Raw genomic sequence first — 17,599 nt, 5'->3', positions numbered from 1 at the left:
GACATATCAGATCATACATGTGCCCCTCTCTACCACCTGACTACCTCCGTGATACCAATCTTGCTGTGACATATCAGATCATATATGTACCCCCTCTCTACCACCTGACTACCTCCGTGATACCAATCCTGCTGTGACATATCAGATCATACATGTACCCCCGCCTACCACCTGACTACCTCCGTGATACCAATCCTGCTGTGACATATCAGATCATACATGTGCCCCTCTCTACCACCTGACTACTTCCGTGATACCAATCCTGCTGTGACATATCAGATCATACATGTACCCCTCCCTACCACCTGACTACCTCCGTGATACCAATCCTGCTGTGACATATCAGATCATACATGTACCCCCGCCTACCACCTGACTACCTCCGTAATACCAATCCTGCTGTGACATATCAGATCATACATGTACCCCTCTCTACCACCTGACTACCTCCGTCATACCAATCCTGCTGTGACATATCAGATCATACATGTACTCCTCTCTACCACCTGACTACCTCCGTGATACCAATCCTGCTGTGACATATCAGATCATACATGTACCCCCGCCTACCACCTGACTACCTCCGTGATACCAATCCTGCTGTGACATATCAGATCATACATGTACCCCTCTCTACCACCAGACTACCTCCGTGATACCAATCCTGCTGTGACATATCAGATCATACATGTACCCCTCTCTACCACCTGACTACCTCCGTGATACCAATCCTGCTGTGACATATCAGATCATACATGTACCCCTCTCTACCACCTGACTACTTCCGTGATACCAATCCTGCTGTGACATATCAGATCATACATGTACCCCTCCCTACCACCTGACTACCTCCGTGATACCAATCCTGCTGTGACATATCAGATCATACATGTACCCCCGCCTACCACCTGACTACCTCCGTAATACCAATCCTGCTGTGACATATCAGATCATACATGTGCCCCTCCCTACCACCTGACTACCTCCGTGATACCAATCCTGCTGTGACATATCAGATCATACATGTACCCCCGCCTACCACCTGACTACCTCCGTGATACCAATCCTGCTGTGACATATCAGATCATACATGTACCCCTCTCTACCACCAGACTACCTCCGTGATACCAATCCTGCTGTGACATATCAGATCATACATGTACCCCCGCCTACCACCTGACTACCTCCGTAATACCAATCCTGCTGTGACATATCAGATCATACATGTACCCCCGCCTACCACCTGACTACCTCCGTAATACCAATCCTACTGTGACATATCAGATCATACATGTACCCCTCTCTACCACCTGACTACCTCCGTCATACCAATCCTGCTGTGACATATCAGATCATACATGTACCCCCGCCTACCACCTGACTACCTCCGTGATACCAATCCTGCTGTGACATATCAGATCCTACATGTACTCCTCTCTACCACCTGACTACCTCCGTGATACCAATCCTGCTGTGACATATCAGATCATACATGTGCCCCTCTCTACCACCTGACTACCTCCGTGATACCAATCCTGCTGTGACATATCAGATCAAACATGTACTCCTCTCTACCACCTGACTACCTCCGTGATACCAATCCTGCTGTGACATATCAGATCATACATGTACCCCTCCCTACCACCTGACTACCTCCGTGATACCAATCCTGCTGTGACATATCAGATCATACATGTACCCCTCTCTACCACCTGACTACCTCCGTGATACCAATCCTGCTGTGACATATCAGATCATACATGTGCCCCTCTCTACCACCTGACAACCTACGTGTTACCAATCCTGCTGTGACATATCAGATCATACATGTACCCCTCCCTACCACCTGACTACCTCCGTGATACCAATCCTGCTGTGACATATCAGATCCTACATGTACTCCTCTCTACCACCTGACTACCTCCGTGATACCAATCCTGCTGTGACATATCAGATCATACATGTACCCCTCTCTACCACCTGACTACCTCCGTGATACCAATCCTGCTGTGACATATCAGATCAAACATGTACCCCCGCCTACCACCTGACTACCTCCGTGATACCAATCCTGCTGTGACATATCAGATCATACATGTACCCCCGCCTACCACCTGATTACCTACGTAATACCAATCCTGCTGTGACATATCAGATCATACATGTACCCCCGCCTACCACCTGACTACCTCCGTAATACCAATCCTACTGTGACATATCAGATCATACATGTACCCCTCTCTACCACCTGACTACCTCCGTCATACCAATCCTGCTGTGACATATCAGATCATACATGTACCCCCGCCTACCACCTGACTACCTCCGTGATACCAATCCTGCTGTGACATATCAGATCCTACATGTACTCCTCTCTACCACCTGACTACCTCCGTGATACCAATCCTGCTGTGACATATCAGATCATACATGTGCCCCTCTCTACCACCTGACTACCTCCGTGATACCAATCCTGCTGTGACATATCAGATCAAACAAGTACTCCTCTCTACCACCTGACTACCTCCGTGATACCAATCCTGCTGTGACATATCAGATCATACATGTACCCCTCCATACCACCTGACTACCTCCGTGATACCAATCCTGCTGTGACATATCAGATCATACATGTACCCCTCTCTACCACCTGACTACCTCCGTGATACCAATCCTGCTGTGACATATCAGATCATACATGTGCCCCTCTCTACCACCTGACAACCTACGTGTTACCAATCCTGCTGTGACATATCAGATCATACATGTACCCCTCCCTACCACCTGACTACCTCCGTGATACCAATCCTGCTGTGACATATCAGATCATACATGTGCCCCTCTCTACCACCTGACTACTTCCGTGATACCAATCCTGCTGTGACATTTCAGATCATACATGTACCCCTCCCTACCACCTGACTACCTCCGTGATACCAATCCTGCTGTGACATATCAGATCATACATGTACCCCCGCCTACCACCTGACTACCTCCGTGATACCAATCCTGCTGTGACATATCAGATCATACATGTACCCCCGCCTACCACCTGACTACCTCCGTGATACCAATCCTGCTGTGACATATCAGATCATACATGTGCCCCTCCCTACCACCTGACTACCTCCGTGATACCAATCCTGCTGTGACATATCAGATCATACATGTACCCCTCTCTACCACCTGACTACCTCAGTGATACCAATCCTGCTGTGACATATCAGATCATACATGTACTCCTCTCTACCACCTGACTACCTCAGTGATACCAATCCTGCTGTGACATATCAGACCATACATGTACCCCTCCCTACCACCTGACTACCTCCGTAATACCAATCCTGCTGTGACATATCAGATCATACATGTACCCCCGCCTACCACCTGACTACCTCTGTAATACCAATCCTGCTGTGACATATCAGATCATACATGTACCCCTCTCTACCACCTGACTACCTCCGTCATACCAATCCTGCTGTGACATATCAGATCATACATGTACCCCTCTCTACCACCTGACTACCTCCGTGATACCAATCCTGCTGTGACATATCAGATCATACATGTACCCCCGCCTACCACCTGACTACCTCCGTGATACCAATCCTGCTGTGACATATCAGATCATACATGTGCCCCTCTCTACCACCTGACTACCTCCGTCATACCAATCCTGCTGTGACATATCAGATCATATATGTACCCCCGCCTACCACCTGACTACCTCCGTCATACCAATCCTGCTGTGACATATCAGATCCTACATGTACTCCTCTCTACCACCTGACTACCTCCGTCATACCAATCCTGCTGTGACATATCAGATCATACATGTACCCCCGCCTACCACCTGACTACCTCCGTGATACCAATCCTGCTGTGACATATCAGATCATACATGTACTCCTCTCTACCACCTGACTACCTCCGTCATACCAATCCTGCTGTGACATATCAGATCATACATGTACTCCTCTCTACCACCTGACTACCTCCGTGATACCAATCCTGCTGTGACATATCAGACCATACATGTACCCCCGCCTACCACCTGACTACCTCCGTGATACCAATCCTGCTGTGACATATCAGATCATACATGTACCCCTCTCTACCACCTGACTACCTCCGTCATACCAATCCTGCTGTGACATATCAGATCATACATGTACCCCCGCCTACCACCTGACTACCTCCGTGATACCAATCCTGCTGTGACATATCAGACCATACATGTACCCCTCTCTACCACCTGACTACCTCCGTGATACCAATCCTGCTGTGACATATCAGACCATATATGGATGAGATAGAGACACTGTTACACCAAGCTTAGGCTCCGTTCACATCTAACAATGCACGGAGCCGCTCTCCTGAACGCATTGACTAGCCTGCGGCTGTCGTCGAGAATCTGCAGTGCAACGCTGAATAGCGGCGGTAGCATTAATTAACCCGATGGGAAAACGCCGATTCCCGACGAGAAACAGCTCCCGGGTGCGTTGTACCGCAACGCATCGAAAAGCAGCGTCGGGTGCGAAAGGTAAAAGGAAAGTCTATGGGTTTTCCTTTTACCCGCAAAGTATAGACGCTGAAAAAGGGCTCTGGTGTGAAAGAGCCCTTAGAGTCTGACCTCAGAGACACGGTTACACCAAGCCTGGACCCTGACCTCAGAGACACGGTTACACCAAGCCTGGACCCTGACCTCAGAGACACGGTTACACCAAGCCTGGAGTCTGACCTCAGAGACACGGTTACACCAAGCCTGGACCCTGACCTCAGAGACACGGTTACACCAAGCCTGGACCCTGACCTCAGAGACACGGTTACACCAAGCCTGGACCCTGACCTCAGACACACGGTTACACCAAGCCTGGACAATGACCTCAGAGACACGGTTACACCAAGCCTGGACCCTGACCTCAGAGACACGGTTACACCAAGCCTGGAGTCTGACCTCAGAGACACGGTTACACCAAGCCTAAACCCTGACCTCAGAGACACGGTTACACCAAGCCTGGACACTGACCTCAGACACGGTTACACCAAGCCTGGACCCTGACCTCAGAGACACGGTTACACCAAGCCTGCACACTGACCTCAGAGACACGGTTACACCAAGCCTGGAGTCTGACCTCAGAGACACGGTTACACCAAGCCTGGAGTCTGACCTCAGAGACACGGTTACACCAAGCCTGGAGTCTGACCTCAGACACTGTTACACCAAGCCTGGACCCTGACCTCAGAGACACGGTTACACCAAGCCTGCACCCTGACCTCAGAGACACGGTTACACCAAGCCTGGAGTCTGACCTCAGGGACACGGTTACACCAAGCCTGGAGTCTGACCTCAGAGACACGGTTACACCAAGCCTGGAGTCTGACCTCAGACACGGTTACACCAAGCCTGGATCCTGACCTCAGAGACACGGTTACACCAAGCCTGGAGTCTGAACACAGAGACACTGTTACACCAAGCCTGGACCCTGACCTCAGAGACACGGTTACACCAAGCCTGGACCCTGACCTCAGAGACACGGTTACACCAAGCCTGGACCCTGACCTCAGAGACACTGTTACACCAAGCCTGGACCCTGACCTCAGAGACACGGTTACACCAAGCCTGGACCCTGACCTCAGAGACACGGTTACACCAAGCCTGGACCCTGACCTCAGAGACACGGTTACACCAAGCCTGGACCCTGACCTCAGAGACACGGTTACACCAAGCCTGGAGTCTGACCTCAGAGACACTGTTACATCAAGCCTGGACCCTGACCTCAGAGACATGGTTACATCAAGCCTGGACCCTGACCTCAGAGACACGGTTACACCAAGCCTGGACCCTGACCTCAGGGACACTGTTACACCAAACCTGGACCCTGACCTCAGACACGGTTACACCAAGCCTGGAGTCTGACCTCAGAGACACGGTTAAACCAAGCCTGGACCCTGACCTCAGAGACACGGTTACACCAAGCCTGGACCCTGACCTCAGAGATACGGTTACACCAAGCCTGGAGTCTGACCTCAGAGACACGGTTACACCAAGCCTGGAGTCTGACCTCAGAGACACGGTTACACCAAGCCTGGACCCTGACCTCAGAGACATGGTTACACCAAGCCTGGACCCTGACCTCAGAGACACGGTTACACCAAGCCTGGAGTCTGACCTCAGAGACACGGTTACACCGAGCCTGGAGTTTGACCTCAGAGACACTGTTACACCAAGCCTGGAGTCTGACCTCAGAGACACGGTTACACCAAGCCTGGACCCTGACCTCAGAGACACGGTTACACCAAGCCTGCACCCTGACCTCAGAGACACGGTTACACCAAGCCTGGAGTCTGACCTCAGAGACACGGTTACACCAAGCCTGGAGTCTGAACTCAGACACGGTTACACCAAGCCTGGAGTCTGACCTCAGAGACACGGTTACACCAAGCCTGGACCCTGACCTCAGAGACATGGTTACACCAAGCCTGGACCCTGACCTCAGAGACACGGTTACACCAAGCCTGGAGTCTGACCTCAGACACGGTTACACCAAGCCTGGACCCTGACCTCAGAGACACGGTTACACCAAGCCTGGAGTCTGACCACAGAGACACTGTTACACCAAGCCTGGACCCTGACCTCAGAGACACGGTTACACCAAGCCTGGACCCTGACCTCAGAGACACGGTCACACCAAGCCTGGACCCTGACCTCAGAGACACGGTTACACCAAGCCTGGAGTCTGACCACAGAGACACTGTTACACCAAGCCTGGACCCTGACCTCAGAGACACGGTTACACCAAGCCTGGACCCTGACCTCAGAGACACGGTTACACCAAGCCTGGAGTCTGACCTCAGAGACACTGTTACATCAAGCCTGGACCCTGACCTCAGAGACATGGTTACATCAAGCCTGGACCCTGACCTCAGAGACACGGTTACACCAAGCCTGGACCCTGACCTCAGACACGGTTACACCAAGCCTGGAGTCTGACCTCAGAGACACGGTTACACCAAGCCTGGACCCTGACCTCAGAGACATGGTTACACCAAGCCTGGACCCTGACCTCAGAGACACGGTTACACCAAGCCTGGAGTCTGACCTCAGAGAAACGGTTACACCGAGCCTGGAGTCTGACCTCAGAGACACTGTTACACCAAGCCTGGAGTCTGACCTCAGAGACACGGTTACACCAAGCCTGGACTCTGACCTCAGAGACACGGTTACACCAAGCCTGGACCCTGACCTCAGAGACACGGTTACACCAAGCCTGGAGTCTGACCTCAGAGACACGGTTACACCAAGCCTGGACCCTGACCTCAGAGACACGGTTACACCAAGCCTGGACCCTGACCTCAGAGATACGGTTACACCAAGCCTGGAGTCTGACCTCAGAGACACGGTTACACCAAGCCTGGAGTCTGACCTCAGAGACACTGTTACACCAAGCCTGGACCCTGACCTCAGAGACATGGTTACACCAAGCCTGGACCCTGACCTCAGAGACATGGTTACACCAAGCCTGGACCCTGACCTCAGAGATACGGTTACACCAAGCCTGGAGTCTGACCTCAGAGACACGGTTACACCAAGCCTGGAGTCTGACCTCAGAGACACTGTTACACCAAGCCTGGACCCTGACCTCAGAGACACGGTTACACCAAGCCTGGAGTCTGACCACAGAGACATGGTTACACCAAGCCTGGACCCTGACCTCAGAGACACGGTTACACCAAGCCTGGACCCTGACCTCAGAGACATGGTTACACCAAGCCTGGACCCTGACCTCAGAGACACGGTTACACCAAGCCTGGAGTCTGACCTCAGAGACACGGTTACACCAAGCCTGGACCCTGACCTCAGAGACACGGTTACACCAAGCCTTGACCCTGACCTCAGAGACATGGTTACACCAAGCCTGGACCCTGACCTCAGAGACACGGTTACACCAAGCCTGGACCCTGACCTCAGAGACACGGTTACACCAAGCCTTGACCCTGACCTCAGAGACACCGTTACACCAAGCCTGGAGTCTGACCTCAGAGACACCGTTACACCAAGCCTGGAGTCTGACCTCAGACACGGTTACACCAAGCCTGGACCCTAACCTCAGAGACACCGTTACACCAAGCCTGGAGTCTGACCTCAGAGACACCGTTACACCAAGCCTGGAGTCTGACCTCAGAGACACCGTTACACCAAGCCTGGAGTCTGACCTCAGAGACACGGTTACACCACTCAGTCCTCGGCACATATACTCACCCTGTTGCCCTTGGGAAGGCCGCTGCTAGGCAGTGCTGCCAGCGTCTTGTAATCCAGCTTCAGGGGCTCAGTAGTCGGTGTCGGGTAACCCTAAAAACAAACAGAGAAAGCCGAGTCAGTCAGAGGAGAAGACAAGCCCGTGCAGTCACTAGATGTAGCTCTGATCTGTGATCACTTCAGCTGACAGTCAGCTCCCCATATGGTAACAACCAGCCGAGACATTCTGCCACTGACAATTGCCGCTTATAGAAGAGGGGTAAAGCTGCTACAGACATCAGATGTGGGGTATCTGTACATGCTATGGAAATGTTACATACAGCTACATTATCTCTGTATTCTTATACCAGAGAACGTATGGGGAGGGCGCAGGAGAGGATGCTTGTAGCGTGTGTCATTCTGTGGTGACATCATGGAGTAGAGGATGCATGTAGCGTGTGTCATTCTGTGGTGACATCATGGGGTAGAGGATGCGTGTAGCGTGTGTCATTCTGTGGTGACATCATGGAGTAGAGGATGCGTGTAGCGTGTGTCATTCTGTGGTGACATCATGGGGTAGAGGATGCGTGTAGCGTGTGTCATTCTGTGGTGACATCATGGAGTAGAGGATGCGTGTAGCATCTGTCATTCTGTGGTGACATCATGGGGTAGAGGATGCGTGTAGCGTGTCATTCTGTGGTGACATCATGGAGTAGAGGATGCGTGTAGCGTGTGTCATTCTGTGGTGACATCATGGGGTAGAGGATGCGTGTAGCGTGTGTCATTCTGTGGTGACATCATGGGGTAGAGGATGCGTGTGTGTGGTGACATCGTGGAACGGAGACATCTCTGCATGTAGAGGATGCATGTAGCGTGTGTGGTGACATCATGAAGTAGTGGATACATGTCTGTATGTAGAGGAGGCGTGTAGCGTGTGTGGTGACCTCATGGAGCGGAGAAGTCTCTGTATGTAGAGGATGCGTGTAGCGTGTGTGGTGACATCATGGAGCAGCGGACACGTCTCTGTATGTAGAGGATGCGTGTAGCGTGTGTGGTGACATCATGGAGCAGCGGACACGTCTCTGTATGTAGAGGATGCATGTAGCGTGTGTGGTGACATCATGGAGCAGCGGACACGTCTCTGTATGTAGAGGAGGCGTGTAGCGTGTGTGGTGACATCATGGAGCAGCGGACACGTCTCTGTATGTAGAGGATGCGTGAAGCGTGTGTGGTGACATCATGGAGCAGCGGACACGTCTCTGTATGTAGAGGATGCGTGTAGCGTGTGTGGTGACATCATGGAGCAGCGGACACGTCTCTGTATGTAGAGGATGCGTGTAGCGTGTGTGGTGACATCATGGAGCAGCGGACACGTCTCTGTATGTAGAGGATGCGTGTAGCGTGTGGTGATATCATGGAGCAGCGGACACTTCTCTGCATGTAGAGGAGGCGTGTAGCGTGTGTGGTGACATCATGGAGCGGACACTTCTCTGCATGTGGAGGAGGCGTGTAGCGTGTGTGGTGACATCATGGAGCAGCGGACACGTCTCTGTATGTAGAGGATGTATGTAGAGGATGCATGTAGAGGATGCATGTAGAGGATGCGTGTAGCGTATGTGGTGACATCATGGAGTGGACACTTCTCTGTATGTAGAGGAGGCGTGTAGCGTGTGTGGTGACATCATGAAGTAGTGGATACATCTCTGTATGTAGAGGAGGCGTGTAGCGTGTGTAGTGACATCATGGAGCAGTGGACACGTCTCTGTATGTAGAGGATGTGTGTAGCGTGTGGTGATATCATGGAGCGGACACTTTTCTGCATGCAGAGGAGGCGTGTAGCGTGTGTGGTGACATCATGGAGCAGCGGACACATCTCTGTATGTAGAGGAGGCGTGTAGCATGTGTGGTGACATCATGGAGCAGCGGACACGTCTTTGTATGTAGAGGAGGCGTGTAGCGTGTGTGGTGACATCATGGAGCAGCGGACACGTCTCTGTATGTAGAGGATGCGTGTAGCGTGTGTGGTGAAATCATGGAGCAGCGGACACGTCTCTGTATGTAGAGGAGGCGTGTAGCGTGTGTGGTGACATCATGGAGCAGCGGACACGTCTCTGTATGTAGAGGATGCGTGTAGCGTGTGTGGTGACATCACGGAGCACACAAGTCTCTGTATGTAGAGGATGCGTGTAGCGTGTGTGGTGACATCATGGAGCAGTGGACACGTCGCTGTATGTAGAGAATGAGTGAAGCGTGTGTGGTGACATCATGGAGCGGAGAAGTCTCTGCATGTAGAGGATGCGTGTAGCGTGTGTGGTGACATCATGGAGCAGCGGACACGTATCTGTATGTAGAGGATGCGTGTAGCGTGTGTGGTGACATCATGGAGCAGCGGACACGTCTCTGTATGTAGAGGATGCGTGTAGCGTGTGTGGTGACATCGTAGAACGGAGACATCTCTGCATGTAGAGGATGCATGTAGCGTGTGTGGTGACATCATGAAGTAGTGGATACATCTCTGTATGTAAAGGATGCGTGTAGCGTATGTGGAGACATCATGGAGCGGACATGTCTCTGTATGTAGAGGATGCGTGTAGCGTGTGGTGATATCATGGAGCGGACACTTTTCTGCATGCAGAGGAGGCGTGTAGCGTGTGTGGTGACATCATGGAGCAGCGGACACGTCTCTGTATGTAGAGGAGGCGTGTAGCGTGTGTGGTGACATCATGGAGCAGCGGACACGTCTCTGTATGTAGAGGAGGCGTGTAGCGTGTGTGGTGACATCATGGAGCAGCGGACACGTCTCTGTATGTAGAGGAGGCGTGTAGCGTGTGTGGTGACATCATGGAGCAGCTGACACGTCTCTGTATGTAAAGGATGTATGTAGAGGATGGATGTAGCGTGTGTGGTGACATCATGAAGTAGTGGATACATGTCTGTATGTAGAGGAGGCGTGTAGCGTGTGTGGTGACATCATGGAGCAGTGGACATGTCTCTGTATGTAGAGGATGCGTGTAGCGTGTGGTGATATCATGGAGCGGACACTTTTCTGCATGCAGAGGAGGCGTGTAGCGTGTGTGGTGACATCATGGAGCAGCGGACACGTTTCTGTATGTAGAGGAGGCGTGTAGCGTGTGTGGTGACATCATGGAGCAGCGGACACGTCTCTGTATGTAGAGGAGGCGTGTAGCGTGTGTGGTGACTTAATGGAGCAGCGGACACGTCTCTGTATGTAGAGGATGTATGTAGAGGATGGATGTAGCGTGTGTGTGACATCATGAAGTAGTGGATACATGTCTGTATGTAGAGGAGGCGTGTAGCGTGTGTGGTGACATCATGGAGCGGAGAAGTCTCTGCATGTTGAGGAGGCGTGTAGCGTGTGTGGTGACATCATGAAGTAGCAGACACGCCTCTGTATGTAGAGGATGCATGTAGCATGTGTGGTGACATCATGGAGCAGCGGACACGTCTCTGTATGTAGAGGAGGCGTGTAGCGTGTGTGGTGACATCATGGAGCAGCGGACACGTCTCTGTATGTAGAGGATGCGTGAAGCGTGTGTGGTGACATCATGGAGCAGCGGACACGTCTCTGTATGTAGAGGATGCGTGTAGCGTGTGTGGTGACATCATGGAGCAGCGGACACGTCTCTGTATGTAGAGGATGCGTGTAGCGTGTGAGGTGACATCATGGAGCAGCGGACACGTCTCTGTATGTAGAGGATGCGTGTAGCGTGTGGTGATATCATGGAGCAGCGGACACTTCTCTGCATGTAGAGGAGGCGTGTAGCGTGTGTGGTGACATCATGGAGCGGACACTTCTCTGCATGTGGAGGAGGCGTGTAGCGTGTGTGGTGACATCATGGAGCAGCGGACACGTCTCTGTATGTAGAGGATGTATGTAGAGGATGCATGTAGAGGATGCATGTAGAGGATGCGTGTAGCGTGTGTGGTGACATCATGGAGTGGACACTTCTCTGTATGTAGAGGAGGCGTGTAGCGTGTGTGGTGACATCATGAAGTAGTGGATACATCTCTGTATGTAGAGGAGGCGTGTAGCGTGTGTAGTGACATCATGGAGCAGTGGACACGTCTCTGTATGTAGAGGATGTGTGTAGCGTGTGGTGATATCATGGAGCGGACACTTTTCTGCATGCAGAGGAGGCCGTGTAGCGTGTGTGGTGACATCATGGAGCAGCGGACACATCTCTGTATGTAGAGGAGGTGTGTAGCATGTGTGGTGACATCATGGAGCAGCGGACACGTCTTTGTATGTAGAGGAGGCGTGTAGCGTGTGTGGTGACATCATGGAGCAGCGGACACGTCTCTGTATGTAGAGGATGCGTGTAGCGTGTGTGGTGAAATCATGGAGCAGCGGACACGTCTCTGTATGTAGAGGAGGCGTGTAGCGTGTGTGGTGACATCATGGAGCAGCGGACACGTCTCTGTATGTAGAGGATGCGTGTAGTGACATCATGGAGCACACAAGTCTCTGTATGTAGAGGATGCGTGTAGCGTGTGTGGTGACATCATGGAGCAGTGGACACGTCGCTGTATGTAGAGGATGTGTGAAGCGTGTGTGGTGACATCATGGAGCGGAGAAGTCTCTGCATGTAGAGGATGCGTGTAGCGTGTGTGGTGACATCATGGAGCAGCGGACACGTATCTGTATGTAGAGGATGCGTGTAGCGTGTGTGGTGACATCATGGAGCAGCGGACACGTCTCTGTATGTAGAGGATGCGTGTAGCGTGTGTGGTGACCTCGTGGAGTGGACATTTCTCTGTATGTAGAGGAGGCGTGTAGCGTGTGGTGACATCGTAGAACGGAGACATCTCTGCATGTAGAGGATGCATGTAGCGTGTGTGGTGACATCATGAAGTAGTGGATACATCTCTGTATGTAAAGGATGCGTGTAGCGTATGTGGAGACATCATGGAGCGGACATGTCTCTGTATGTAGAGGATGCGTGTAGCGTGTGGTGATATCATGGAGCGGACACTTTTCTGCATGCAGAGGAGGCGTGTAGCGTGTGTGGTGACATCATGGAGCAGCGGACACGTCTCTGTATGTAGAGGAGGCGTGTAGCGTGTGTGGTGACATCATGGAGCAGCGGACACGTCTCTGTATGTAGAGGAGGCGTGTAGCGTGTGTGGTGACATCATGGAGCAGCGGACACGTCTCTGTATGTAGAGGAGGCGTGTAGCGTGTGTGGTGACATCATGGAGCAGCGGACACGTCTCTGTATGTAAAGGATGTATGTAGAGGATGGATGTAGCGTGTGTGGTGACATCATGAAGTAGTGGATACATGTCTGTATGTAGAGGAGGCGTGTAGCGTGTGTGGTGACATCATGGAGCAGTGGACATGTCTCTGTATGTAGAGGATGCGTGTAGCGTGTGGTGATATCATGGAGCGGACACTTTTCTGCATGCAGAGGAGGCGTGTAGCGTGTGTGGTGACATCATGGAGCAGCGGACACGTCTCTGTATGTAGAGGAGGCGTGTAGCGTGTGTGGTGACATCATGGAGCAGCGGACACGTCTCTGTATGTAGAGGAGGCGTGTAGCGTGTGTGGTGACTTAATGGAGCAGCGGACACGTCTCTGTATGTAGAGGATGTATGTAGAGGATGGATGTAGCGTGTGTGTGACATCATGAAGTAGTGGATACATGTCTGTATGTAGAGGAGGCGTGTAGCGTGTGTGGTGACATCATGGAGCAGTGGACACGTCGCTGTATGAAGAGGATGCGTGAAGCGTGTGTGGTGACATCATGGAGCGGAGAAGTCTCTGCATGTAGAGGAGGCGTGTAGCGTGTGTGGTGACATCATGAAGTAGCAGACACGTCTCTGTATGTAGAGGATGCATGTAGCGTGTGTGGTGACATCATGGAGTGGACACTTCTCTGTATGTAGAGGAGGCGTGTAGCGTGTGGTGACATCATTAAGTAGTGGATACATCTCTGTATGTAGAGGACGCGTGTAGCGTGTGTGGTGACATCATGGAGCAGCAGACAAGTCTCTGTATGTAGAGGATGCGTGTAGCGTGTGTGGTGACCTCATGGAGCAGCGGACACGTCTCTGTATGTAGAGGATGCGTGTAGCGTGTGTGGTGACATCATGGAGCAGCGGACAAGTCTCTGTATGTAGAGGATGCGTGAAGCGTGTGGTGACGTCATGGAGCAGCGGACACGTCTCTGTATGTAGAGGATGTATGTAGAGGATGCGTGTAGCTTGTGTGGTGACCTCATGGAGCAGCGGACACGTCTCTGTATGTAGAGGATGCGTGTAGCGTGTGTGGTGACATCATGGAGCACCGGACACGTCTCTGTATGTAGAGGATGCGTGAAGCGTGTGTGGTGACATCATGGAGCGGACACTTCTCTGCATATAGAGGATGCGTGTAGCGTGTGTGGTGACATCATGGAGCGGACACTTCTCTGCATGTAGAGGATGCGTGTAGCGTGTGTGGTGGCATCATGGAGCAGCGGACACGTCTCTGTATGTAGAGGAGGCGTGTAGCGTGTGGTGACATCATGGAGCAGCGGACACGTCTCTGTATGTAGAGGATGCGTGAAGCGTGTGTGGTGACATCATGGAGCAGCGGACACGTCTCTGTATGTAGAGGATGCATGTAGCGTGTGTGGTGACATCATGGAGCAGACACTTCTCTGCATGCAGAGGAGGCGTGTAGCGTGTGTGGTGACATCATGGAGCAGCGGACACGTCTCTGTATGTAGAGGATGCGTGAAGCGTGTGTGGTGACATCATGGAGCAGCGGACACGTCTGTATGTAGAGGATGCATGTAGCGTGTGTGGTGACATCATGGAGCAGACACTTCTCTGCATGCAGAGGAGGCGTGTAGCGTGTGTGGTGACATCATGGAGCAGCGGACACGTCTCTGTATGTAGAGGATGCGTGAAGCGTGTGTGGTGACATCATGGAGCAGCGGACACGTCTCTGTATGTAGAGGATGGATGTAGCGTGTGTGGTGACATCATGGAGCAGCGGACACGTCTCTGTATGTAGAGGATGGATGTAGCGTGTGTGGTGACATCATTAAGTAGTGGATACATCTCTGTATGTAGAGGATGCGTGTAGCGTGTGGTGACATCATGGAGCAGCGGACATGTCTCTGTATGTAGAGGAGGCGTGTAGCGTGTGTGGTGACATCATGGAGCGGAGAAGTCTCTGCATGTAGAGGATGCGTGTAGCGTGTGTGGTGACATCATGGAGCAGCGGACACGTCTCTGTATGTAGAGGACGCGTGAAGCGTGTGTGGTGACATCATGGAGCAGCGGACACGTCTCTGTATGTAGAGGATGCATGTAGCGTGTGTGGTGACATCATGGAGCAGCGGACACGTCTCTGTATGTAGAGGAGGCGTGTAGCGTGTGTGGTGACCTCATGGAGCGGACACGTCTCTGTATGTAGAGGATACGTGTAGCGTGTGTGGTGACATCATGGAGCAGCGGACACGTCTCTGTATGTAGAGGATGCGTGTAGCGTGTGTGGTGACATCATGGAGCAGCGGACACGTCTCTGTATGTAGAGGATGCGTGTAGCGTGTGTGGTGAAATCATGGAGCAGCGGACACGTCTCTGTATGTAGAGGAGGCGTGTAGCGTGTGTGGTGACATCATGGAGCAGCGGACACGTCTCTGTATGTAGAGGATGCGTGTAGCGTGTGGTGACATCATGGAGGATCAGCGGACACGTCTCTCACCTTATAAAGCGTACGCGACCAGATTTTAGCAACTTGCAGGCATCAGAGGGGCCAGGTGGAGAAGCCACGGGAGGTGAAGGAGTCAGCGCAGCTAAGCCAACCCGGCGGCCTACGATTGGGGTAGAGCCCAGTAAAGCTCTGTGCCCACCACCAAGCCCCATATTTATAAGTTTGCATACCTTAATAAATTGGTTTTCCAGTATTACGCTATTGGAGCTCTGATTATGGTTTTGAGGTGTAAATGATCCTGCAGCAAGTTGAATACAGTGGATGAGATGGGGTGGCCTGAGGACCCATCTAGCAGGTGCGGTGAGAGCCCACTGCGTGGGGTGTGGTGATATCTCGCCGGAGGTGGTCACTGCTGGGTAACCTGGAGCTTAGGAAGAGTGTCGGACCGTCTCTTTATAGGACTGCACTCTATGCAGATGAAAGAGACTTGTTTGCAGTATTCATTGTGCGCAGCTATTGGTTTTATGTTGGGATTTGCTTATAAAGGCGCACCGTTGTATTGTCAGCGCAGTATTGTTGCGTCTCTCACCTTGGTTTCCTCTTGGAGGAGTCGTGTCGCCTCCTCGCGTTCCCTGCGCATTTTCTCCTTGACAGAGACAGGACAGTCAGAGCGAGCCGCGGAAGCCAAAGCCATGCACAGGACAGGAGGGAGAGAAACCAAGCACAAGAAAGTCAGATCACATGCAGGCCGCATGCTGAAAGCTCATTGGCTGGAGAAGGGGAGAGGGGAGGGACTAAAACATCCAATCAGATTCCCAGGGAATGGACATAACTCAGAACACAGCATGGCGGACGAGTGATGGGAATGGAAATAACACAACACAGAGTAGATGTACAGAGTCTGAAGGACAGACAAGACTGGGTGGAAATGGAGAGACATACAGCAGAGGAATCCTCAGGATGGGCATTACTGGACATGAGACTGAAGCAAGTCACATGACCAAGAGACGAGGGATGAGGATGGAGAGAGGAATGAGCAGGTGATGGAAGAGCAAAGAGATCCCACAAGGATATAACAGAGGGAAGCCAATGAGGAGCGACAGGACAGGGAATTCAAAGCCAAACGGCCAGGAGGCGTGTGATGGGAACGCAAATCAGAGGAGTGCAAACCAAGCAAAGGATGGAAAACTAAACAACTCAGACAATAGGGAATGCAAGAGAGACCGGACAAGGGAAGGGGTGGCAGAGGAGGATTCTGGGTACAGGGAGCCAATCACATGGCATATAGTGTAAGAGAGACCGGAGAAGGGAAGGGGTGGCAGAGGAGGATTCTGGGTACAGGGAGCCAGTCACATGGCATATAGTGTAAGAGAGACCGGACAAGGGAAGAGGTGGCAGAGGAGGATTCTGGGTACAGGGAGCCAGTCACATGGCATATAGTGTAAGAGAGACTGGACAAGGGAAGAGGTGGCAGAGGAGGATTCTGGGTACAGGGAGCCAATCACATGGCATATAGTGTAAGGGAGACCGGACAAGGGAAGGGGTGGCAGAGGAGGATTCTGGGTACAGGGAAGCCAGTCACATGGCATATAGCGTAAGAGAGACCGGACAAGGGAAGGGGTGGCAGAGGAGGATTCTGGGTACAGGGAAGCCAGTCACATGGCATATAGTGTAAGAGAGACCGGACAAGG

General features: G+C 52.1%; 1 protein-coding gene across 13 annotated transcripts in view; it reads right to left on the bottom strand.

Annotated features, from left to right (window-relative positions):
• The window catches only part of SCRIB (scribble planar cell polarity protein), a 399,297-nt gene that overhangs the window by 143,619 nt on the left and 238,079 nt on the right, over nucleotides 1-17,599 (bottom strand). For 11 of the 13 annotated variants that reach the window (XM_068238215.1, XM_068238207.1, XM_068238205.1 and 8 more), the window contains 2 exons: nucleotides 16,498-16,554; nucleotides 8,267-8,356 (listed from right to left, as the gene is read on the bottom strand). In XM_068238215.1, the coding sequence (XP_068094316.1) occupies nucleotides 8,267-8,356; nucleotides 16,498-16,554 (147 nt within the window). The remainder of the gene's footprint in view (nucleotides 1-8,266; nucleotides 8,357-16,497; nucleotides 16,555-17,599) is intronic. The other 2 variants (XM_068238210.1, XM_068238214.1) reach the window with 1 other exon arrangement.

This window comes from Hyperolius riggenbachi, chromosome 5 (genome assembly GCF_040937935.1).
Source record: "Hyperolius riggenbachi isolate aHypRig1 chromosome 5, aHypRig1.pri, whole genome shotgun sequence".
Taxonomy (NCBI): Eukaryota; Metazoa; Chordata; class Amphibia; order Anura; family Hyperoliidae; genus Hyperolius; species Hyperolius riggenbachi.
This window is presented reverse-complemented; position numbering and strand designations above follow the sequence as displayed.